General features: G+C 42.4%; 1 protein-coding gene across 6 annotated transcripts in view; it reads left to right on the top strand.

The window, feature by feature from the left end:
* The window catches only part of ANKRD31 (ankyrin repeat domain 31), a 201,547-nt gene that overhangs the window by 122,669 nt on the left and 53,792 nt on the right, over positions 1-25,086 (top strand). For 4 of the 6 annotated variants that reach the window (XM_051838688.2, XM_051838689.2, XM_070056272.1 and 1 more), the window contains 5 exons: positions 2,009-2,061; positions 2,865-4,350; positions 5,647-5,814; positions 13,124-13,306; positions 14,988-15,130. In XM_051838688.2, the coding sequence (XP_051694648.2) occupies positions 2,009-2,061; positions 2,865-4,350; positions 5,647-5,814; positions 13,124-13,306; positions 14,988-15,130 (2,033 nt within the window). The remainder of the gene's footprint in view (positions 1-2,008; positions 2,062-2,864; positions 4,351-5,646; positions 5,815-13,123; positions 13,307-14,987; positions 15,131-25,086) is intronic. The other 2 variants (XM_051838690.2, XM_051838691.2) reach the window with 2 other exon arrangements.

Below are 25,086 nucleotides of genomic sequence, written 5' to 3'. Positions count from 1 at the left end.
GATAGGCCTGTTATGAGCGTACATCAGTGGACATTTCATGGAGGCAGAGACATAAAACTTGCCCACCTTCACCTAGCTGGAAAGCACTTAAGTGACTCTGAAACTGCACCTAGCCCCTCTGACAGAGGAAGGCTCCTCTCTTGATGCAGCTGAAGTGAATCGGTTCCTGTGCTGTGCTGTGTGCATCAGTTTGATTGCTATCATGAAAGCTACTCACAAGAAAGAAGTTGGGCCGGTGCCACGGCTCAATAGGCATATCCTCTGCCTGTGGCGCCAGCACCCCGGGTTCTAGTTTCAGTCGGGGCACCGGATTCTGTCCTGGTTGCCCCTCTTCCAGGCCAGCTCTCTGCTGTGGCCCAGGAGTGCAGTGGAGGATGGCCCAAGTGCTTGGGCCCTGCACCCACATGGGAGACCAGGAGAAGCACCTGGCTCCTGCCATCGGATCAGCGCGGTGCGCCGGCCGCAGCAGCCATTGCGGGGTGAACCAACAGAAAAAAAGGAAGACTTTTCTCTGCTTTCTCTCTGTCTCTCTCTCACTGTCCACTCTGCCTGTCAAAAAGAAAAAAAAGAAAGAAGTTGAATACCTTTCTTTTCCATTTTTCACATTCTATCTTATAAAATATTTAAGGATATTTATATTCTTTGAAAAATTTTAAAGATTGTTTCTTGTTTATTTGAAAGGCAGGGAGAGCGAGCACTCCCATACAGTAGTTTACTGAAGTGGCTGTAACTAGGCCTGAGCTGGGGCCAGAGCCAGGAGCCAAGAAAGCAATCCCAGTTTTCCACATGAGTGCATGGGTGGCAGGAACCACTGCCTCCCAGAGTCTGCATTGGCAGGAAGCTGCAGTCAGGAGCCAGAGCCAGGAATTGGAACCAGGCATCTTAACTGCTCAGCTAAACATCTGCTTCCATTGGAATTTGTATTTTTATGTGTCATAACTGAGATATTTTTTCATTTAGTCACCCCTTTTTTAGTTATTCATTGACAACTTCCTAGATACAAGGCCTTATTTCTAGGTTTTTATCTTTTGTTGTTAAATTTGTGTATAGATGGTTATACTTCCACTTTCAGCATTTAGAAGAGACAGTCAAAGAGATGGCAACACCACTTCCTTTTATTAGCAACCTATGTGTTTGTTTTTCCCACATCATCTGTTTTTCTGTGTCCATGAAGTGATTGGCCTTTTCTGTATAGGTGTGTTTCACTTTGAAGAGAATGCAGCATTCAAACTAGAACTTCAGGACTATTAGGAAATGATCAATTATTAAAGTATTTTTTTTTTTCCTCCAGGCTGGTGTTTTTGCATTTTGGGTTAAATTGCCACCTGGTATTCCATATCAGAGTGCCGATTTGTGTTATGGTTGCTGTTCTTCTGATTCAGCTCCATGCTGGTGTGCCTGGGAAGGCAATGGAGGATAGTCCAAGTGCTTGGGCCCCTGACACCCATGTGGGAGAGCAGGATGGAGTTCTTGGCGTCTAGCTTTGGCCTGGCCAAGCCCTGGCTTTTTCAGCCACTTGGGGAATAAACCAATGGATGGAAGATCGATCTCCCCCTCTTTGTTTCTCTCCCTCTTTGTCACTCTTCCTTTCAAATAAATAAATCTGTTAAAACAGGACCAAAAAAAGTTGGTTTTTTTGATGTATAAAATCTTGTTCACATAAGTTACCGAACGAGAGGGCATCTAGATAAATCTGTGGGGAAAATGAAAAATTTTGAGTTTGTTATTCTGGTAGTATTTGGTTGACTGTGTTTAGCTTTTTTCCATGGAAGTGTTTTTAGCTTTTTTCCATGGAAATGTTTCTAGCTCTCTCAAGATAGTAATTGATTTCTACTGAATATGGAAATTACATATGGTAGGATTACTTTAATCACCAATTTTAATGTAACATGTTTGTACAGTTTAAGTGATTCCGCTTGGTTTTCTCACAGCAGAGCACTAGTAGATTTTGGAAGTCTAGTGTCTGACTGCTGAAGCTGTCTTCTTTAATTTTCTGTTTTGTTTCCAGCTCAGAGGAGCGGCGTTTTCTCATCAGCTGTAGAGAATGTACAGCAGTGCCAGGTAAAGCTGTGTTTAGTAACCAGTGTTTTTATGAGGATGCCCCTACTGATTATTTTGTAGACTATCAGACAGAAAAGAAAAACTGCTGAAGCGTTAAGAACAGTGGCTTCTCCTTTACTTTTAAGACACTTTGGAATAATTACATGAGAATCAGAGCATGCTGGGCCATTGCTTTGATAAACAGTTGAGTAAATGTAGAGTATCTTGGCATGCTAATATATTGGTAACCATTTCCGTTTTCCTCCTCCTCCTGGAGCCCGTGGTTTATCAACCGTGTTGCATTTCCTTGGCCTAAGCACAGTCTGAGAGTCCAGTGTGTCAGACCATCTCTCCATACTTTGCATGAGTTGTGGTGAGTGACAGGAAATGGTTCCAGTTTTAGTCTTAGCAGCCGGCAATGACCTTCCCATACAGACCAGTTTAGGAGCATATTTATCTTCTTGTTTTTAAACCCTCCACATACCCAGAGTTCTTCCAGGAATCAGGAGAAGGAATTATCTTCATTCTAACTTCAGCCTTCTAACCAGTGGGAGAGGAGCCTGGTTCTAAAGAATTCTTGTGGTGGGCCCTTGTAATGGAATCTTGATCTGATCCTTTTAAGAGCCTATTAAAATTAAATAGATTAAAATTTTTATTATATCCAGTAAGGTTAAAGTACAGTGCTGTCAGGTTGGATATATCCCACTAATCTTGTGGTTAGATAAAATTATAAAATTGAATGAAGACTTATCAATAATCCACATTGATTTGAATTTAGAAGTACAGATGAAAATTAAAGCCAACTATATATCTTGTCTCCATAGGAGCCAAAATTCAATTCTGAAAGTCACAGTTGTTTGGTTTGTATTGAAAATTCCAACAAACAGAAACCAGAATGTCTAAAATTTGATAAAGGAAGCAAAGAGGGCTTATTTATGAATGAAGACGATACGTGTGAACATTACCACAAAGATTCCACAGACACAATATTTGGTAAAGCCAAGCATGAACAATCAACTCTTAACCAAATACACTCTACAGGACTCAGAAGTAACAGTCTTCATAATGGCAAAGATTCTAGCACAGAAGTATCTAAAGGCAAAGGAATAAAAAGCAGTCAACACAAAATGACTCAAGTAGATGATGGGGATTTCGGTCCAAGAAAGGCCCTTGCTGTGTCTTGTTCCAAGAGAGTGAAAAGATTGAATACACCCCAGCAACATGGGCTGCACAACTCTGACCCTGATGGCCCTGATGGCCTTCCAGGAGAGCCACAAGAACCTTCCAGTCCAGCTCAGTCAGGTCTGAAAGATGGAGCAGGTGACAATATGGAGGCTTGCTCATTTTCCAAAGAGACATATATCCAGAACCTGGATTTATCAAAGAGTCAAGAATCACAGTTCTTGGAATTAAAATCCAGTGACCAAACTAAAGGTGTTTCATTCTCAGGAATTGCATTAAATAAAGAAGCAGAGTTACCGCTTGTTACTACAGATTCACAGCCGCCTACTGGCCAAGAACAACACAGAAGCCCTTCTAAATTTCATGAAAACAGTAACTCAAGTCAAAAAGATGAGAGCCTTAATAAGTGGGAAAGTTCCTTCTTATCCTTTGTAAAGAGAACTCTTGATGGTGGTGGTGGTGGTGATGGTGGTGGTGTTTGTACCTCTGAGAAGGCTGTAACGGCTACAATGGTGATATGTTCTACAGATTACAATAATCAGTATAAGGAGACTAGAACCAATAGAGAAGAGATGGATTTTCAACCGTTTTTACCTTCTGCAGACCATTTTCCACAGGGAAATGAATTAAATGCAGACAGTCTAACCACACTTCCACAACAGGAAGCTAACATGGTCATTTCTGAACAACATGTTGCAAATTATGGATCTTCTTTTGATCACTCACATGGCAATTCTGAGCAAATATCCCTGACTTGTGTGAGAACAGAGGAAGCTTCACAGTTGACTATTCCTGTGGAGCCATCCAGAGAGCCTCAGAACTGTAGCCCAAGGGCACCAGACCCTTTAATGCGTCAAACAGTTACATGTGTTGTGGAAAACAAACACAATGCCGAAAGAAACTGCACTGAAGGTGGCCAGAATGCAAATTCTTCAAGTGGGCCTTTATCAGCAGTCATTTCTTCTCAAATGATACAAGCAACTGAAACTGAAAAAATGGGGTCAGGACTTCTAGAAAGTGAGACCATACATAGTACAGATTTTCATTCAAATGACAGTGTGAATAAAGAATTGAACTATGTCCAACAACTTAGCCAAAGAGAAGAAAAGGAAAGTTTTCACAAGCCAGGTATTAATAGCATTGCTTAATTTGTACACATTTCCTTAGATTTACTTATTTTATAGAAATTTCTGAGTTCCACCCATCCTGTAACTGAACTTACACCAATGAGGACATGAGGGCCACAATGTGGTGTGGTAGTATCATTTTTAAACAAGATTTATTTATTTGGCCGGCGCCGCGGCTCACCAGGCTAATCCTCCGCCTAGCGGCGCCGGCACACCGGGTTCTAGTCCCGGTCGGGGCGCCGGATTCTGTCCCGGTTGCCCCTCTTCCAGGCCAGCCCTCTGCTGTGGCCAGGGAGTGCAGTGGAGGATGGCCCAGGTGCTTGGGCCCTGCACCCCATGGGAGACCAGGAAAAGCACCTGGCTCCTGGCTCCTGCCATCGGATCAGCGCGGTGCGCCGGCCGCAGCGCGCCGACCGCGGCGGCCATTGGAGGGTGAACCAACGGCAAAGGAAGACCTTTCTCTCTGTCACTCTCTCTCACTGTCCACTCTGCCTGTCAAAAAAAAAAAAAAAAAGATTTATTTATTTATTTGAAAAGTGGAATTACAGAGAAAGAGGGAGACACATGTGCGCATGCACATACACACACACACAGAGGGAGGGAGGAAGAGAGAGAGAGGGTGCTTCCATCCATTGACTGACTCCCCAAATGGCTGCAACAGCTGGGGTTGGGCCAGGCTGTAACAAGGAACCTGGAGCTTCTTCTGGATCTCCTGTGTGGGTAGAAGGGCCCAAGCACTTGGGTCATCTTCTGCTGCTTTCCCAAGTGCATCAGCAGGAAGCTGGGTCAGAAGTAGAACCAAGCTGGGTGAGAAGCTGACCCAGAAGCTGGGTCAGAAGTAGAGCCAAGACTCCAACCAGCACCCATATAGGATGCCAGCCTCATAGGCATGGTATAGCCCACTGTGTCACAATGGCATCCCCTGTAGTATTGTTTATTTTGAAAGTCAAACCATTATGATCAAATATGGTTGCTGAACTGATATTGGCAGAAGTTAATAAATAGTATTTCCATCAATTTTTATGTTTCTTTTAATATAACATTTATTAGTACTAGAAACTCTACCATTTTCCTGATAGGAAATTATTAACTGTATCGATTTCAGCTATTTGCTGTATTCCCATCAGAATTGAAATCAGCAAATTTTGTATATGTCAATATAGAAACATTTTTAAAGGCTTCAATTCCCTTATGCAGTCTATCTTGGAATACAAACCCATTAGTAAATTTTCTCTTCAAGTCATTTAATTAGCAAGGAGAATGATAGTGCTGATATTGTAAAATGTTTGTGTTTAAGGTAGGGAATTAACTAATATCAGTGGAGATGAAGGTGCTGTAAGGAACTCTGAGAAGAAAAGAGAAAAAGCCAATTCAGAAATGCACATGCCTACTGATTGCCAAGAGCACAACAAAGTTTGGAATTTCAGAAAAACACCAAGATTTTTGAATTCTACCTCCAACCAAGGTTTGTATTTGCATGATTGTGTAGGTGAAACTTTACTAAATCATGCCCAGCAATCCACTCTGCTTCTGAGAATTTCTAAACTTTCTGATATATATATACTGTGTGTGTTTTTAAAATTCATTTATTTATCAGAAAGAGCTACATACACACACACACACACACAGAGAGATAGAGAGAGAGAGATCCATCTTCCATCCACCGGTTTACTCCCCAGATAGCCACTATATCCAGTTCTGAGCTAGGCCGAAGCAAGGAGCCAGAAGTTTTATCTGGATATCCCATGTAGGTGCAAGGACCAAAAACAAACACTTGGGCCATCTGCTGCTGCTTTTCCCAGGCCATTAGCAGGGAGCTGGATCAGAAGTGGAGCAGTTGTGACATGACATGGCATCCATTAGCTGCTGGGCCACAATGTCAGCCCCTATTTTTCAGTCATTCTCTGAGTAATAAGATTGTTTCAACTATATATTTTATTATGGTACCACCAGAGAGTCCATTAGTCTTTAGTTGTGTTCTTCCCATCTTTCTGACTGTGAAAATATCTAGTTTGATATGTGAGAGGAGGAAAGATAAAAAGCAAGGATGCTCAGTGAGGATGGCAGGGGAAGCTGTGTCAGACCCTTTGACACCCCCACTCAGTCCTTTTAAAATAAGGGAAATTTCCAAAGAAGCATAGCCATGGGTTTCTTAGTGTCAGATGAATGAGCTGTGTGTGTGGCAATATGAATAGGCTAACCACCCTTTGATAGTTCTGAGTTAGTTCTAGACTAGGCTGGACCATTTCAGGTTCAGCATTAAGCACTTAAAAGTTGGTTTATACCTACTGTTACTAAGAGGTAGGAAGGTATTCGCTATGACCTTCCCTCGGGGTCCCCCTCTCATGGAAACTGAAGCCCTTCTTAAACATCCTGGAGTAGGTTGAATGGTGGCTCGCAAAGCAGATCCATACCCAAATTCCTGACTTGCAAATATTACCTTATGTGTTAAAGTGAATATTACCTTTCTCAGAAAAAGACTCTGTGTATGTAATCAAGTTGAAGACTTTGAGATGAGGAGGTCATCCTGGATTAACCCTAATGATGAGTGTCCTTTTAAGATAAAGAAAAGGGGGTTTGAGATACACAGGAGAAGGGAAGCTGATATGACTATGGAGGCAAAGGAATAGGGTAAGCCAAGCCAGGGAGGGCAAGGAATGCTGACAGCCATCTGCAGCTTTTAGAAGCAGGGAAGGGGCCGGCGCCGCGGCTCACTAGGCTAATCCTCCACCTAGCGGCGCCGGCACACCGGGTTCTAGTCCCGGTCGGGGTGCCGGATTCTGTCCTGGTTGCCCCTCTTCCTGGCCAGCTCTCTGCTGTGGCCCGGGAGTGCAGTGGAGGATGGCCCAAGTCCTTGGGCCCTGCACCCCATGGGAGACCAGGATAAGTACCTGGTTCCTGCCATCGGATCAGCGCGGTGCCCCGGCCGTGGCGGCCATTGGAGGGTGAACCAACGGCAAAAGGAAGACCTTTCTCTCTGTCTCTCACTGTCCACTCTGCCTGTCAAAAAAATTTTTTTTTCTATTTTAGATTATACACAGAAGACCAACTCTATACTAAGTAGAGAGTTCAGCAATATGCATGGGGAAAAACAAAACAAATCCATTCCTCAACAATTGAGACAAGGGCCGTTCAAAGTCATTGCATCCTTAAGTCAATCTCACTTCTTTTTTTAGAAACTTAATTAACTTTAAAGAAGCACCCTAGAATGATACATCTTTTGCGAGCATTGAGACATGATTATAATATAACTCTTTGATGACAGAGGTCCTGCATGTGAAGTTAGTACACAGTGATTCTTGTTAATTTAACAATTAATACTCTTATGTATGACATCAGTGACCACCCGAGGCTCTTGAGATGAGCTGCCTAGGCTATGGAAGCCTTTTGAATCCACAAATTCCGTCAGTATTTAGACAAGGCCATAAGCAAATTGGAAGTTCTCTCCTCCCTTCAGAGAAAAGTACCTCCTTCTTTGATGACCACTTCTTTCCACTGTGATCTCACCCATTGAGGTCCTTCATGTAGGACATTTTTTGCCACAGTGTCTTGGCTTCCCATGCCTGGAATGTTCTCGTGGGCTTTTCAGCCAGACCAGAGTGCCTTAAGGGCTGATTCTGAGAACAGAGTGCTATTTAAAGCGATTGTCATTCTTTGAGTCTGCTGTGTGGACTGCTTCTCATGTTGGAGCAATCCCTCCTGTTTAATTCTATTCATTATTATTACCAGACCCTTAATCCTATCCATATGATCACTTTAACATTTACGATGGTTTTTTTACCATACAGCTTAAGGGGATTTGGGGTCCCATGGCAAGTTTTTAAACTGTACTCTTAGAAGTAAGTCCATAGGAATGTATGCAGAAGTATACAGCTTTACAGTTACAAACATCATATACTGCATAATTACAACATTAGGAACATGTTGATTCTCCCCACCATGCTTACCCTCCCACCCATACTCCAAAACCCTCTTCCTCCTCTTTCTCTTATTCCACTCTTTTTTTTACTGAGATCTATTTTCAGTTGGCTTTATACACATATGTTTAACTCTATGTTAAGAGTTCAACAAATAGTATATAAAAAAAAACTGTTCCTCAACAGTCAAGAAGAGGGCTGTTCAAGTCATTTCTTCTCAAAGTGTCAATTTCACTTCTACAGATGCCTTTTAGGTGCTCTATTAGTTATCACAGGTCAGAGAGAATATGTGGTATTTGTCCCTTTGGGACTGGCTTATTTCAATAAGTATGATGCTTTCCAACTTCTCCATTTTGTTGTAAATGAGCAAATTTTATTTATTTTTACCACTGTGTAGTATTCCATAGTGTACATATCCCATAATTTCTTTATCCAGTCTTCAGTTGATAGGCATTTGGGTTGTTTCTATGTCAGCTGTTGTGAACTTAACTACAATAAACATGGGGGTGTAGGCTGGCGCCATGGCTCACTTGGCTAATCCTCTGCCTGCAGCGCTGGCACCCTGGGTTCTAGTCCCGGTTGGGGCACCGGGTACTAGTCCTGGTTGCTCCTCTTCCAGACCAGCTCTCTGCTGTGGCCCGGGAGGGCAGCAGAGGATGGCCTAAGTGCTTGGGTTCCTGCACCCGCATGGGAGACCAGGATGAGGCACCTGGTTTTGGATCAGTGTAGTGCTGGCCGTAGCGGCCATTAGGGGAGTGAACCAATGTAAGGAAGACCTTTCTCTCTGTCTTTCTCTCACTGTCTATAACTTTACCTGTCAAATAATAAAAAATAAACATGGGGGTGCAGATAACTCTTTCATATGCCGATTTCATTTCCCTTGGGTCAATTCCTAGGAGTGGGATGGCTGGGTCGTGTGGTAGGGCTATATTCAGATTTCTGAGGTATCTCCATACCGTCTTCCATAGTGGCTTTACCGGTTTACATTCCTACCAGCAGTGGATTAGGGTATATTTTCCCCGACATTCTCACCAGCATTTGTTGTTTGTTGATTTCTGTATATGAGCCATTCTAACTGGGGTGTGGTGAAACCTCATTATGGTTTTGATTTGCATTTTCCTGATGGCTAGTGATCCTGAACATTTATTCATGTGTCTGTTGGCCATTTGGATTTCCTTTTTGAAAAATGAGCAGCTTTATTGCCAGTGGCTTGGGCTGCTGCAGTCTGGTTTCACCTTTCTCCAAAGCTGATCTAGAGTCTTGGCTGCTGGGGTCTTGATTTGTGTGTGTCCACACCCTCCATGTAGGTCCGCGGTGTCTCTCTAATTTGTGCATGGAGTTTCCTCTGCTGCTTTCTCCCTAACTCTTTCCTGAGATTTCACTGTATCTGCTTCTTTTAAACTATCTTCTCCTCAATGAGAGCAGTAAGCTCCCTCCCTACTCCGCCATCTCAAAATGTATTTATTATTTTTATTTTATTGAGAAAGAGATGGGGAGAGAGAGAGCTAGCGAGTGAGAGATATTCTGTATGTTGGTTCACTCCTCAAATGGCATGCAACAACTGCGTCAGGGCCAGACTGAAGTCAGGAGACTGGATCTCAGTCCGGCTCTCCCACATGGGTAAGAGGGACTCAAGTACTTGAGACATCACCTACTGGCTCCCAGAGTGCACACTGGCAGCAAACCGGACTGGAACCCATGCACTCCAGTATGGAATGCAAGCATCCCAAGGGGTGTCTTAACCATTGCATCAAATACCAGCCCCAAATTTTTGTTGTGTGAGCCACATAGTTTGTGATAATTTGCTACAGCAACCACAGGAAACAGGCAGACTCCTCACTAGCAGTTCATAATCACATTTAAATGCACTGCCCATCCATCATCTCACTAGACTGTAAGCCACTTGAGCAGAGCTGCACTGCCCCAGAGCTTGTAATTTCAGATATCAGAATACACAAAGGCCAGCTTCCTCCCGATCACACAATAGTGATTTCAACCTGGCCCTGAGCTCTGCTGCACCCTCTCACCCTCCACAGACTTGCCATCAGTATCTTAGTTTGTCTCATTTCAATACAAATAGGCTAAGGCACAAAGCCAGCATTCCATATCAGAGTACTGGGTCAAATCCTGGCTAGTCTGATTCGGCTCCGACTTCATACTGGCAAAGGCAGTGGAAGACGGCTCAAGTACCTGGGGCCCTGCAACCCATGTGGGAAATGCAGATGGAGTTCTTGGCTCCTGACTTTGGTCTGGCATAGACCTAGCTGTTGTGGCTTTTTGGGAAGTGAACCAGTGGGTAGAAGCTTGCTCGCTCACTCTTCCCCCAACTCTTTTCAAATAAATAATTTAAAAAAACGGAAAAGATAAGTTTATTTGGGTACAAAAAATGAAATCTGTGCATAATTTTTCATATGCATTTTTCATATACTTCTGGAAAACTCAAATGCATGAATTTCAGGTTTTTTGCACAAAAATAAACTTATCTTTAATTCCATTTTCCATGAAATTTTTGAAGTACCTCTGTGTGTGTATGTATTCACTTTTTTGAATAAACAATTTCTGAGTGCCGATCTTTAAAGAACAATATGTCTTTATGTGTATATCAGCAGATTATAGATATGAGGCTATCAGTCTTCCTTGTGATTCATATAACCTGAGTCCATTTTTTAGAAAAAAAAATCCTCTATTTATTTCTTGCCCTGAAAGTTGAAGCATAGTTGCTGGTATTTAGGAAATAAGGCCTAAAGGATTCCATGGTTTAGTGCAGTGGTTCTCATCAGAATCCCCTGGAGTTCAATTTCATTGGTGTATTGGTCGTCTCCATTGCTGTACCCCAAATTGGCACAGCAGCTCTGGTGATCTGTTAGTTTCTGGAGGTCAAACCCTCTGATAGGATAGAGATCTCATATGAAGGCTGGACTAGGCAAGAATCCACCACATTGGATTGTTGGGTGAATTCAGTTCCCTCAGGAAAGCACAGGTCCCAGCTGGCTATGGCCCAGAGTCATTCTGTTTGCTGCTTGCAGGACAGCAAGTGACCTAATCAAGGTCGTGGAAGGCTGCAGTGTGAAGGCATTTTCTTGGTTAGAAGCAAGTGATTGAAAAGGAGGGATGTGAGAACACTGTAATACTAGAGTGTGAGGGCCATCAGCTGCCATTTTGGAATCTACCCTGTAGAGCAGGGTTAGGATGGGCTGGTGAATCTTCATGTTAGACAGGTTTCTCAGGTGAAGCTGGGACTGCAGATGAAGTGAGCTTGTTTTTCTCTTTGCCTGGCACTCCTGTCCTGCAGCTCCCATTGAGAATAACCTTAGGTTCCTGGCTTTGGGATGGGGGCCTGGGAATAGAGAAGTGGTTGCCAGACAGGTCAGGACTGGGGAAGAACCGTGAGGCACCCGATGCTGTGTGTTGGGGTTGAGTTCTTCCTCTTTAACCCCCTTTGCCAGCCCTCGATTTGAAGCTTGGCACACCCTGCCAAGTCTTCTCCGTCAGCCACTTTTCAGTTTTCTCAGATTTGTGGAAGTCTTTCTCTTCTGTTGTCTCTCCTACTTTCTTTATGTGGTTCTTTCAAAACGGCTTTTCTTATCACTTTTGCATGGTTTTGCAGGAAATGGGAGACACAAGGGATCCATCATTACTTTCAGCTCCATCTTGAGTGTCTCTAGCTTGCACTGCAAGGAGAAAGTTTTAAATCTTTGCACAGAGATACCATACTGCATTTTTTATGAAGAAAAAGAAAAAGGAGAGCCCAACAGGTCATAGATTGGTATTTTTGCATCTTGTGTCATAGAACACATCCACTGAGATACAGAATAGCTGTAAAAACAAGACTTTTATATTAAACTTGGGTTGTTTTCAGAAAAACCTTATCCGTTGCTAAAGGACTACTGAGAGTGAGATGCGTGTGGAGCGAGGCAAGTTTGTGGTGTTTTAACCAAGTGTTTGACCAGCTGCTAGAATGAATGCAAAGTGATGTGCTCAAGACGTGCAGTAATCTCTTCACAGATCACACTGCAGAGTGGTAACAGCAGTGCTGACACCAGTAATCTCTTCACAGATCATCACACTGCAGAGCAGTAACAGCAGTGCTGACACCAGTAATCTCTTCACAGATCACACTGCAGAGCGGTAACAGCAGTGCTGACACCAGTAATCTCTTCACAGATCACACTGCAGAGCAGTAACAGCAGTGCTGACATCAGTAATCTCTTCACAGATCGCACTGCAGAGCGGTAACAGCAGTGCTGACATCAGTAATCTCTTCACAGATCACACTGCAGAGCGGTAACAGCAGTGCTGACATCAGTAATCTCTTCACAGATAGCACTGCAGAGCGGTAACAGCAGTGCTAACATCAGTAATCTCTTTACAGATCACAGTGCAGAGCGGTAACAGCAGTGCTGACACCAGTAATCTCTTCACAGATCACACTGCAGAGCGGTAACAGCAGTGCTGACACCAGTAATCTCTTCACAGATCACACTGCAGAGCGGTAACAGCAGTGCTGACACCAGTAATCTCTTCACAGATCACACTGCAGAGCGGTAACAGCAGTGCTGACACCAGTAATCTCTTCACAGATCACACTGCAGAGCGGTAACAGCAGTGCTGACACCAGTAATCTCTTCACAGATCACACTGCAGAGCGGTAACAGCAGTGCTAACATCAGTAATCTCTTCACGGATTGCACTGCAGAGCGGTAACAGCAGTGCTGACACCAGTAATCTCTTCACAGATCGCACTGCAGAGCGGTAACAGCAGTGCTGATACCAGTTGGCGCATGTTTCTGTTTAGTGCTCTCTGCTTACGGTATTTTGAGGAAGTTGTTATGTATTTTCTAAAATTCTTTATAACAGCATTTGGCAGAAAAGACGCCTCAGTTTTGCTCGGCAAATCTACAGAAAAGAAAACAGCTGGGATCAATAAGCGGAATGCCAGAGGGGAGAGTCGGCTCCATTTGGCTGCCAGAAGAGGAAATTTGTCTCTGGTAAAAACTCTGATAGACTCTGGAGCAAATGTGAACCTAAAAGATCATGCAGGTCCGAGTCCTTTCAATTCCATTATTTTCACAATTTAACTCCCTGGTATATGCATTTTAGTCCCCTGAACCCCCACCCCCACCCCCATTTTAGTCCCCTGAACCCCCACCCCCACACCCATTTTAGTCCCCTGAACCCCCATCCCCACACCCATTTTTGATCCTGACTGATCTATACCTGGGAACCAAGTAATCTTTTATACCATGTTATTGTTTAGTTGAATAGTAAGACAGTGTTTCTAAAATCTTTCTCCTTTGGAACAGTTTTTCACATCCATTTGGAAACATTCAGTGTGGTCAACAGAGTGGGGAGTAATTAGTAATTCCTTGGAAGTCTTGATTCCGTTCCTTGTTCCTCGACTTTGGAGAGAATACATGATACTCCCATTTCCTGTACTTTCTACTCTTTCCTCCTCCCTTTGAATTGTTCCTTTTATCTCCCTTATTTTTTCAAAACTTTCAAAATTGATCTTCTAACATTTTGCTTACACACAAAGATCTTCCCTGAAGAATTCAGGAGCAAAACTCAAAGGTTGATTTGGTCAGGTGTCATTTTTAAATGAAGTGTGACAGTGCAAAGATACAAATTAATTAGATATTTTATTTTTTATTTTATTAATTTTTTAAAAGATTTATTTTATTTATTTGAAAGACAGTTACAGAGAGGTAGAGACAGAGAGAGAGGTCTTCCATTTGCTGGTTCACTCCCCAATGGCTGCAACAGCTGGAGCTGTGCCAATCTGAAGCCAGGAGCCAGGAGCTTCTTCTGGGTCTCCTGTGCAGGTGCAGGGGCTCAAGCACTTGGACCATCTTCTACTGCTTTCCCAGGCCACAGCAGAGAGCTGGATCAGCAGAGGAGCAGCCAGGACTAGAACCAGTGCCCATATGGGATGCTGGCACTTCAGTGGCACTTCAGGCCAGGGCTTGTGCCACAGCACCGGGCCCCATGAGTCAGATATTTTAATATTGAGTTAAAGCAAATTGAAATGATTAGCATTTCATTGTATCCCATTGCATTTTCTGTTCTGTAATCCTTCTGTTTGGTCTTTTTTTTTTTTTTTTTTTTTTTTTTTTTTTTTTGGCAGGCAGAGTTGACAGTGAGAGAGAGACAGAGAGAAAGGAGAGAAAGGTCTTTCTTTTTTTCCGTTGGTTCACCCCACAATGGCCGCTGCGGCTGGTGCACTGTGCTGATCTGAAGCTAGGAGCCAGGTGCTTCTCCTGGTCTCCCATGCGGGTGCAGGGGCCCAAGCACTTAGGCCATCCTCCATTGCACTCCCAGGCCACAGCAGAGAGCTGGACTGGAAGAGGAGCAACCAGGACAGAATCCGGCGCCCTGATCGGGACTAGAACCCGGTGTGCCGGCGCTGTGGTTCAACAGACTAATCCTCCACCTGTGGCGACGGCACACCGGATTCTAGTCCCCGCAGGCAGAGGATTAGCCTATTGAGCCGTGGCGCCGGCTCTGTTTGGTCTCTTTTATCAATATAACTTGTGATGAGGTCGATCATTTATACATTTTAAGGCCATAGTTTTCAGTGTTGTCTCTTGTCCAATATTTAGTAAACATATGAATCAATGTAGACGTTAATTGCACTAACATAGGAAACGCTGAGTAGTAAGGATGCTACACAGATATGGATAGATAAGGAGCAGCTTGTTTATTTCTTTCATTCCTTCTCTAGGTTGGACACCACTTCATGAGGCATCTCAAAAAGGCTGCAGTGATGTAATTGTAGAGTTACTAAATGCTGGTGCTAATGTCAATTCTGGAAATCTGGATGGAATTCTGCCCTTACATGATGCTGTGACAAACAGTCACTTACAGGTACAGTGCTTGTCAGGTTAGGGTCCCACCCATGTGGGATGCCGGCATTGCAGGTGGCAGCGTAACCATTATGCCACAGCCCCTTTATTTGGTTTCATGAAAGTATATTCCTGCTGTTTTCTGCCTAAATGTGGTGACATGAAGGGATAATTTCACTGAACTTATGACTTGGAGATCAGAGATGTGAAGCAGTGATTAGAAGCACCCTAGGGTGGTGGCAGGCATTTGACCTGTTGGTTCAGATGCTGGTCAGGACATCCGCCTCCCACATCAGAGTGCCCGACAGCTCCCTGTTCCAGCTTCCTCCCATTGCAGACCCTGGGAAGCAGCAGGTGATGGCTCAAGTAATGGAGTTCGTATCGCCAACATGGGAGGCCTGAGTTGAGTTTCCAGTTCTCAGCTTCAGCCTGGCCCAGTCCTGGCCATTATGTGCATTTGGGGAATGAATCCGTGGCTGGGATCTCTCTCAAATAATTTCAAAAAGTCTTCTTCCTTTAAAAAACATTAATCCCAGGATACATGGGCTAATATCTGGTGTGTCTTCTTTTGAATGAAAAGAAACTCTTTGGCCTTTAAGATATTTAAACAAAAAAAAAAAAAGACAGATTTTTAAGGTTTTATGATGCTGAAGTGGAAGAAAGCAAACAGAAATAATAATTAGTTATGACAGTTGGCTATCTGTATAGAGACAATAAATATCAAATTTTAATAGTGGGAAACTCAGATTTTTGGACATTATCCTGGAAACTGTCACATAAAACACACAAAACATTAGTTCTCTCGTTTGTATGTGTGGTGGGGATCACCAGAGTTACCCCCAGACTTGGAGATTTGTCAGATCGTGGTGGCTTGGGTTCGTGACAGCAGTGCAGTAAGGATGCACATCTGGATCACAACGGAGGAAGGCAGGTGGGATCTGGAAGTATCTGTGTGAATGGAAGCTTTCTTGTGCTCTCTGCCTCCTCTCCCCCAGCAGTGAAGATGTAGGAACACTTGTGACGTTTCTGCCAGGGAGGCCTAGTAGTGACTCAGTGCCCAAGGTTTTTAATGTATGCACTTTCTGCCTAGCATAGACCAAATTTCAGACACCCAGGGCATAAACCACATGTTGTGAAGATAGTTTAAGCATAATGAGCTCCCCTTAGCAGGCGAAGTGTTTGCAATTAGGGTAGAGTGCTATTTGCCGGCCAGTGTCACTGATGCCACCCAAGGCCAACTTTGCAAGTAAGCTCTCTGAGCAGCAGTCTCAGGCCTGCGAGGTGGACACTTTTCTAACAGGTGGTCCCTGGCTCCTTAAGGCTCCACTTACAGTTTGCTGACTTTACAATAATGCAAAAGCAGTTTTCATTCAGTGGAAGCTGTACTTCAGATGTTGAGTTTTGATCTTTTCCCAGGTTAGCTGCTTGCTGGTACAGTATTCTCACCATGCTGGGCAGTGGCAGTCAGCCACAGCTTTCAGTCATCCATGGGATGGATCATGAAAGTAAACAGCCAGTACTCTACAGTGCACTGTGTCGCAGGGCTGTGATCATGGGGGTAAACAGTTGGTACTCTACAGTGCACTGTGTCGCAGGGCTGTGATCATGGGGGTAAACAGATGGTACTCTACAGTGCACTGTGTCGCAGGGCTGTGATCATGGGGGTAAACAGCTGGTACTCTACAGTGCACTGTGTCGCAGGGCTGTGATCATGGGGATAAACAGCTGGTACTCTACAGTGCACTGTGTCGCAGGGCTGTGATCATGGGGGTAAACAGCTGGTACTCTACAGTGCACTGTGTCGCAGGGCTGTGATCATGGGGGTAAACAGCTGGTACTCTACAGTGCACTGTGTTGCAGGGCTGTGATCATGGGCGTAAACAGCTGGTACTCTACAGAGCACTGTGTCGCAGGACTGTGATCATGGGGGTAAACAGCTGGTACTCTACAGTGCACCGTGTTGCAATACTGTGATCATGGAGGTAAACAGTTGGTACTCTACAGTGCACTGTGTTTCAATGCTGTGATCGTGAGGGTAAACAGCCAGTACTCTACAGTGCACTGTGTTGCTAGGCTATGAGGTTCACCTGGTTGAGTGTATTAAATGCATTTTTCTTACAGTATTTTCTATTTATGATGGGTTTGTCACGTTGTTACCTCATTGTAAATTGAATAGCCTCTTAGTTTTTAATTGAAATATATGCTAATTTCTAAAACTGCAAAAGATTTATTAAACTGTGTTTTTTTGGCTCACTTTTTTCTGGCAAGGTCATATGGTAGCACATAGGACATTATTTTACATCACAATATCAGTTGGATCAGGTTTTGTAAGTTTATAAGTAACTCATTTTAAATATAAAGAATATAAAGACATAACTTTTAAGTCAAATTATGGAAAAATACATGTTACACTATCATGAAAAAAAGTAACATAAAACAAGTGATTTCAAAGGAAGTAATATTACTGGGAAATTTAAAATTTGAAATACTTATGTTAGAAAAAAATATTCAATAACAAACAGAAAAAAAAACAGAAAAAGAAAATTAGCAAAATAAAACAGAAATCAGTGAAGTATGAAGCAGACAGTAGAGAAAATTGACAAAAATGAATCTTTGAAAATACTAATAAAATTCTTAAGCCTCTAGCCATGTCTTAAGCCAAACAGAAGACACAGATTATTAATATTAGAAATCAGTGGACATAGCCAGCGCTGCGGCTCAGTAGGCTAATCCTCTGCCTGCGGCGCCAGCACCCCGGGGTTCTAGTCCCGATCAGGGCGCCGGATTCTGTCCCGGTCGCTCCTCTTCCAGTCCAGCTCTCTGCTGTGGCCCGGGAGTGCAGTGGAGGATGGCCCAAGTGCTTGGGCCCTGCACTCGCATGGGAGACCAGGAGAAGTACCAGGCTCCTGGCTTTGGATCAGAGCGGTGCGCCGGCCGCAGCGGCCATTGAGAGGTGAACCAACAGAAGGAAGACCTTTCTCTCTCTCTCTCTCTCACTGTCCACTCTGCCTGTCAAAAAAAAAAAAAAAAAATCAGTGGACATCACCATGTATCATGCAGCTCTTCCAGGGTTAATATAGTACAATTGTTTTTAGGCTATGCCTATAAATTGAATGACTTAAATAAAGTGGGCACATTTTTTTTTTTTTTGTAAGAAGCTGTTAAGGCTTACTCACAAAGAAGAAACACAAGCCTTTATCTTTGAAGGAAAATGGGTTTATCATTTAAAAATTTTTTCACTAAAGAAATTGTGGGCTCAGGTTTCTTCATTGAAAATGTTTGCCAAGTATTTGAGGAATAAATAAAGCCAGCTCTACACAAACTACAAGAAAAGTATAAAGAATACACTCCCATAATAATTTTTTGAGGCTGGCATTATTTTGATACCAAAAGGAATTACAAAAAAGCAGAACTACAGATTAGTATTTTTGAAGCACACATAGACAACAATTGGTAAAATGTTAATGTCAGTCCAGCAATATATATATGTGTAACATGGCCACATGCAGTGTATCTCAGGAATGTAAGATTAGTTCAATATTATAAAAGCAATGTAATTTTCCAAAGTAACAAACTAAAAATGAAAACCTGTTATTCCAGTACATGCAGAAAAAACAGTTGTAAAAAAGTTAGCATTTGGGGATGGCACCATGGCTCACTTGGTTAATCCTCCGCCCATGGCGCTGGGATCCCACATGGGTGCCGGGTTCTAGTCCTGGTTGCTCCTCTTCTGGTCCAGCTTTCTGCTGTGGCCTGGGAGGGCAGTGGAGGATGGCCCAAGTGCTGGGGCCCTGTACCTGCATGGGGGACCAAGAGGAAGCACCTGGTTCCTGGCTTCAGATTGGCACAGCGCCGGCCATAGTAGCCATCTGGGGAGTGATCCAACAGAAGGAAGACCTTTCTCTCTCTCTCTCTCTCACTGTCCAACTCTATCTGTTAAATAAATAAAAAAAGAAAAAAAGTTAGCATTCATTCATGGTTGAAACAACATACAAAGAAAAACCTGCAGCAAATCAGGAATAGAAGTGAACTTCCTGGGTTTGGTGCTGTGGCACGGCAGGGTAAGTCGTCGCCTACAGTGCTGATATCCTATATAGTGCAGCTGCTCCACTTCCCATCCAGCTCCCTGATAATGTGCCTGGGCAGGCAGCAGAGGCCGTCTCAAGTACTTGGGACCCTGCACCCACATGAGAGACCTTGAAGAAACTTCTGGCTCCTGGCTTCGCCCTGGCCTAGCTAGAGATGTTGTAGCCATTTGGGAAGTGAACCAGCAGATGGAAGACCCCTCTCTTTCTATGTCTCTCCTACCCTCTCTCTGTAACTCTGCCTTTAAATAAATAAAATAAATCTTAAAAAAGGGGAAAAAGTGAACTTCCTGAATCTGAAAAAGAACGCCTTTGAAAAACTCTCCAGAGAACATCATACCTAATAGTGAAAGACTGTATGCTTTTTCCTTCATATCAGGAACATGGCAGAGTTTCCCATACTCTCTACTTCTAATCAGTATTGTTCTGAAGGTTGTAGCCAGTGCAGTAGTGGAAGAAAAACAAATAAAAGACATACACACAGTTTGGAAAGGAAAAAAATAAGGCTACCTTTATCTCATGACATGACAAAAACTTTATGTCGCATAATTTTTGTGGTGTGAGACTTTTTAGGAAATAGTTTATTTAATTTGAAAAAGTTACAGACAGAGGAAGAGACAGGTCTTCTATCTGCTGGTTTGCCCCTCAAGTGGCCTCAGTAGCCAGGGCTGAACTAAGCTGAAGCCAGGAGCTTGGAGCTTCATCCAGGTCTCCCAGTGTTGGTGGCAGTGGGCCAAATACTTGTGCCATCTTCTGCTGCTTTCCCAGCCATTAGTAGGGAGCTGGATCAGAAGTGAAGCAGCTGGGAATTCAACTGGTGCCCATATGGGGTGCTGGCATTGCAGGTGGTAGCTTTACCACTATGCCATAACACTGGCTCCTGCTGTGAGACTTAATGAGTGACTCTAATAAGGATTCACCTGAATTTCTGTGTAGCAGTGATGAACAAATTGGAGGCTGAAAGTTTTAAAAATATAATTTACAGTTATATCTAAAATAGTAAATGGCTTAGGGATAAAGTTTACAAAATGTGTCAAGACCTTTATACTTCTACAATGAGTACTACAAAACACAGCTGAAATAAATTAAAGTATACTTAAATAAATGGTGAGCTATACCATGTTCATGGCTTAGAAAACTCAGTATTGTTCACATTTCATTTCTATCCACATTGTTTTCTTTCTTTTTCATTTATATATTCTATTTAAGTTATGCAGGTTTCATATATTTCCTTTATACTGTTTTAGGAACATAGTGGCACCTCTCCCCCAACCCCCCTCCCACCCACGCTCCAACTCTTCCTTCTCCTCCCTCTCAGATTCCCACTATTAACTTTTACAATGATCTTCTTTCAGTAAACTTAATGATCATATAGCTAATCTTACCCTAAGTAAAAGAGTTCAACAAATAGTATAAAGAGAAAGCAAAACAAGACCCTGTTCTCAGTGAAAGAGACAAGGGCTATAAACCCTTGCTTTTATTTTTTTTCTTTTTTTTTTAATTTTTTTTTTGACAAGCAGAGTGGATAGTAAGAGAGAGAGACAGAGAGAAAGGTCTTCCTTTTGCCATTGGTTCACCTTCCAATGGCCGCCACGGCTGGTGCGCTGCGGCCGGCGCACCGCGCTGATCCGAAGGCAGGAGCCAGGTACTTCTCCTGGTGTCCCATGGGGTGCCGGGCCCAAGGACTTGGGCCATCCTCCACTGCACTCCCGGGCCACAGCAGAGAGCTGGCCTGGAAGAGGGGCAACCGGGACAGAATCCGGTGCCCCAACCAGGACTAGAACCCGGTGTGCCGGTGCCGCTAGGTGGAGGATTAGCCTATTGAGCCGCGGCGCCGGCCTAAACCCTTGCTTTTCAAGATGTCTATTTCAGTCCAGTGCCTTACATTTCAGGTACACTATTAATTACCTCAAATCAGGGCGAACATATGGTATCTTTTTGGGAATGGCTTCGTTCACTAAGTATAATGGTTTCCAGTTGTGATGATCTTGTTGCAAAAGACAGGATTTAATTTTTTTTTATAGCTCAGTAGTACTCCATAGTGTATATATACCATAATTTCTTTATCCAGTCATCAGCTGATGGACATCTGGGTTGATTCCATATCTTAAGTATTGTGTACTGTGCTGCAAAGAACATAGGGGTACAGATAACTCTCACATACTATTTTTTCTTGATTTGGGTAAATTCCCATGAGTTGGGTGGCTGGATCATATAGTATGTCTATATTCAGATTTCTGAGGTATCTCCACTGTCTTCCATGGTGGTTGCACCAGCTTACAGTGTACCAGGGCAGCTTCTCCCCCTTATCCTCGCTAGCAGTTGTTGTTGGATGGTTTCGGTATGTGGGCCATTATAACTGGAGTGAGGTAAAACCTCACTGTTGTTTGCATTTGCATTTCCCTGATGGGTAGTGATCCTGAGGATTTTCTCAACTGTCAGCCATTTGAATTTCCTCTCTTGAAAAATGTTTGTTCAAGTCGTTTGCCCATTTCTTAACTGAATTGTTTGTTCTGTTGTTGAATTTCTTGAGCTATTTATAGATTTTGATGTTAACCCTTTATCAGTTATGTAGTTTGCAAATATTTTCTCCCATTCTGTTAGCTGCCTCTTCACTTAGCTGAGTGTTTATTTTGCAGTGCAGAATTTGATGGTATCAGGTTGTAGATTTAGGGTTTTGATTCATTTTGGGTGGATTTTTGTGTAAGGTGCAAGGTAGGGGTCTGGTTTCATACTTCTGCATGTGGAGATCTAGTTTCCCCAGGACCATTTGTTAAAGAGACTGTTGTTACTCTAAGGATTGCTTTTAACTCCTTTGGTTGTAGATGCATGGATTGATATCTGGCGTTTCTGTTCTGTTCCGTTGGTCTGCAAGCCTGTATTTGTGCCAGTACTAGGCTGTTTTGTTATAACTGCCCTGTAGTATGTCTTGAAATCAGGTGTTATGATGCCTCCAGCTTTCTTTTTGTTGCATAAGATTGCTTTAGCTATTCAAGGTCTGTGTTTCTCTATGAATTCAGGCATCATTTTTTTTTCTAGATTTGCAAAGAATGTCTTTAGTATTTTGATTGGGATCACATTGAATCTGTAAATTGCTTTTGATAGTATGGACATTTTGATAATTCTTGCAGTCCATGAGTATGGAAGATTTTTCCATTTTTAAATGTCTTCTTCTATTTCTTTCTTTAGCATTTTGTAATTTTCATCATAGAGCTATTTGACATCCTTGGTTGATTTTATTCTAAGGTATTTGATTTTTTAGAGCTATTGTGAATGGCACTGATCTTAAAAGTTCTTTCTCAGCCATGACCTTGTCTGTGTATACAAAACCTATTGATTTTTCTGCGTTAACTTTCTATCCTGCCACTTTACAACACATTTTTATGAGTTCTAATTATCTCTCAGTGGAGTTTTGTTTTAACCTCTGTATACAGGATCATGTCACCTGCAAATAGAGATGGTTTGGTTTCCTTCTTTCCAATTTGTATCCCTTTGATTTCTTTTTCTTACCTAATGGCTCTGGCTAAAACTTCCAGGACTGTGTTAAATAGCAGTGGTGAGAATGGGAATCCTTGTCCAGTTCCTGATCTTAGGGGGAATGCTTCCAGCATTTCCCCATTCAACAGGATGCTGGCTATGGGTTTGTCATAGATAGCCTTGATTTTGTTGGGGAATGTTCCTTCTATACCCAATTTGCGTAAGGTTTTCATCAGGAAAGGAAGTTGTATTTTATCAAATGCTTTCTTTGCATCTATTGAGATAACCATATAGTTTCTGTTCTTCAGTTTGTTAATGTGTTGTATCATACTGATTGATTTGCAAATGTTGAACCATCCCTGCATATCAGGGATAAATCCCAGTTGGTCTGGGTGAATGATCTTTCTGATGTGTTGTTGGATTCGATTGGCAGATATTTTGTTGAGGATTTTTTTTTTTTTTGCATCTATATTCATCAGGGATATTGGTCTGTATTTCTCTGTTGCATCTTTTTCTGGCTTAGAAATGAAGGCTTCATAGAAGGGGTTTGTGAAGTTTCTGCCCCTTTCAATTGTTTTGAATAGCTTGAGAAGAATTACAGTTAGTTCTTATTTAAATGTCTGATAGAATTCAGCAGTGGAGCCATCTGGTTCTGGGCTTTTTGTTGTTGGGAGGGTCTTTATTACTGATTGAATTTCTGTCTTGGTTATGGGTCTGTTTAGGTTTTCTGTGTCTTCATGTCCCAATTTTGATATATTTTATGTGTCTAGGAATATATGCATTTCTTCAAGGTTTCCCAGTTTGTTGGCATACAGCTCTTTATATAATTTCTTTTTAAATTTATTTGACAGGTAGAGTTATAGACAGAGAGAGAGACAGAGAGAAAGGTCTTCCTTCCATTGGTTCACCCCCCAAATGGCTGCTATGGCCAGCGCTGAACCGATCTGAAGCCAGGAACCAGGTGCTTCTTCCTGGGCTCCCATGTGGGTGCAGGGCCCAAGCACTTGGGCCATCCTCCACTGCTTTCCCGGGCCACAGAAGAGAGCTGGACTGGAAGAGGAGCAACTGGGACTAGAACCTGGCACCCATATGGGATCCCGGCGCCACAGGCGGAAGATTAACCAAGTGAGCCGCAGCGCTGCCCTATATAATTTCTGATGATTCTTTTTATTTCTGTGGTATCCATTGTTACATTTACTTTTTCATCTCTGATTTTATTGATTTGTGTCTTCTCCCTCCTTTTTTTTGGTTAGCTGTGCTAATGGTGTTTCAATTTTGTTTATTTTTTTTAAAAAAATCAGCTCTTCATTTTACCGATTTTTTGGTATTATTTTTTGGTTTCAATTTTTTAAAAATTTCTTCTCTAATTTTAATTATTTTTTTCCTCCTTCTAGGTTTGGTTTGCTGTTGTTTTTCTAGGTCCTTGAGATTCATTGGTAGCTCATTTTTTGGTACCTTTCCAATTTCTTGATGTAGGTATCAGTTGCTATAAAATTCACTCTTAGTACTGCTTTTGCTGTATCCCATAAGTTTTGATATGATGTATTTTCATCTTCATTTGTTTCCAGAAAATTTTTGACTTCTGTTTTGATTTATTCTAAGATCTAATGTTCATTCAGGAGCATGTTGTTCATTCTCCACGTGTTTCCATATAATCTAGAGATTTTTGAGTTGTTGATTTCCAGCTTTATTACGTTATGGCATGAGAAGATGCATGGTATTATTTCAGTTTTTTTTTTTTTTAATTTGATGAGACTTGCTCCATGGCCTAGCATGTGGTCTATCCTAGAGAAAGTACCATGCACTGGTGAGAAGAATGTGTGTTTTGCCACTCTTGTTCTGTAGATATCTGTTAGGTCCATTTGGTCTATAGTGTCAATTAACTCTGTTGTTTCCTTGCTGATTTTCTGTCTGATTGATCTGTCCATTGCTGAAAGTGGGGTATTGAAATTCCCTGTTACTATTGTATTGGATCTATATCTCCCTTTAGATCCATTAGCATTTCTTTTAAATAACCAAGTGTCCTGTAATTAGGTGCAAATACACTTAGTATAGTCACATCTTCCTGTTGAATTAATCCATTAATCATTGCATAGTGCCTTTCTTTGTTTCTTTCAGCAGATTTTGTATTGAAGTCTAGCTTGTCTGATATTAGGATGGCAACACCAGCTCTCTTTTGGTTTCTGTTAGCATGGAATATCTTTTTCCATCCTTTCACTTTCAGTGATGAGATGTGTTTCTTGTAGGCATCAAATATATGGATTTTGTTTTTTAATCCATTTAGCCAGTCTGTGTCTTTTAAATGGAGAGTTAAGGCCATATGCATTCAAGGTGACTATTGATAAGTAACAACTTGGCCCTGCCATTTTCCCATAAATGTTACTATTGTTTACTTTGGATTTCTTTTGTACTTCTA

Source organism: Oryctolagus cuniculus, chromosome 14 (assembly GCF_964237555.1).
Source record: "Oryctolagus cuniculus chromosome 14, mOryCun1.1, whole genome shotgun sequence".
NCBI lineage: Eukaryota > Metazoa > Chordata > Mammalia > Lagomorpha > Leporidae > Oryctolagus > Oryctolagus cuniculus.
Note: the sequence above shows the minus strand (reverse complement) of the source record. Positions and strands in the feature narration are given on the sequence as shown.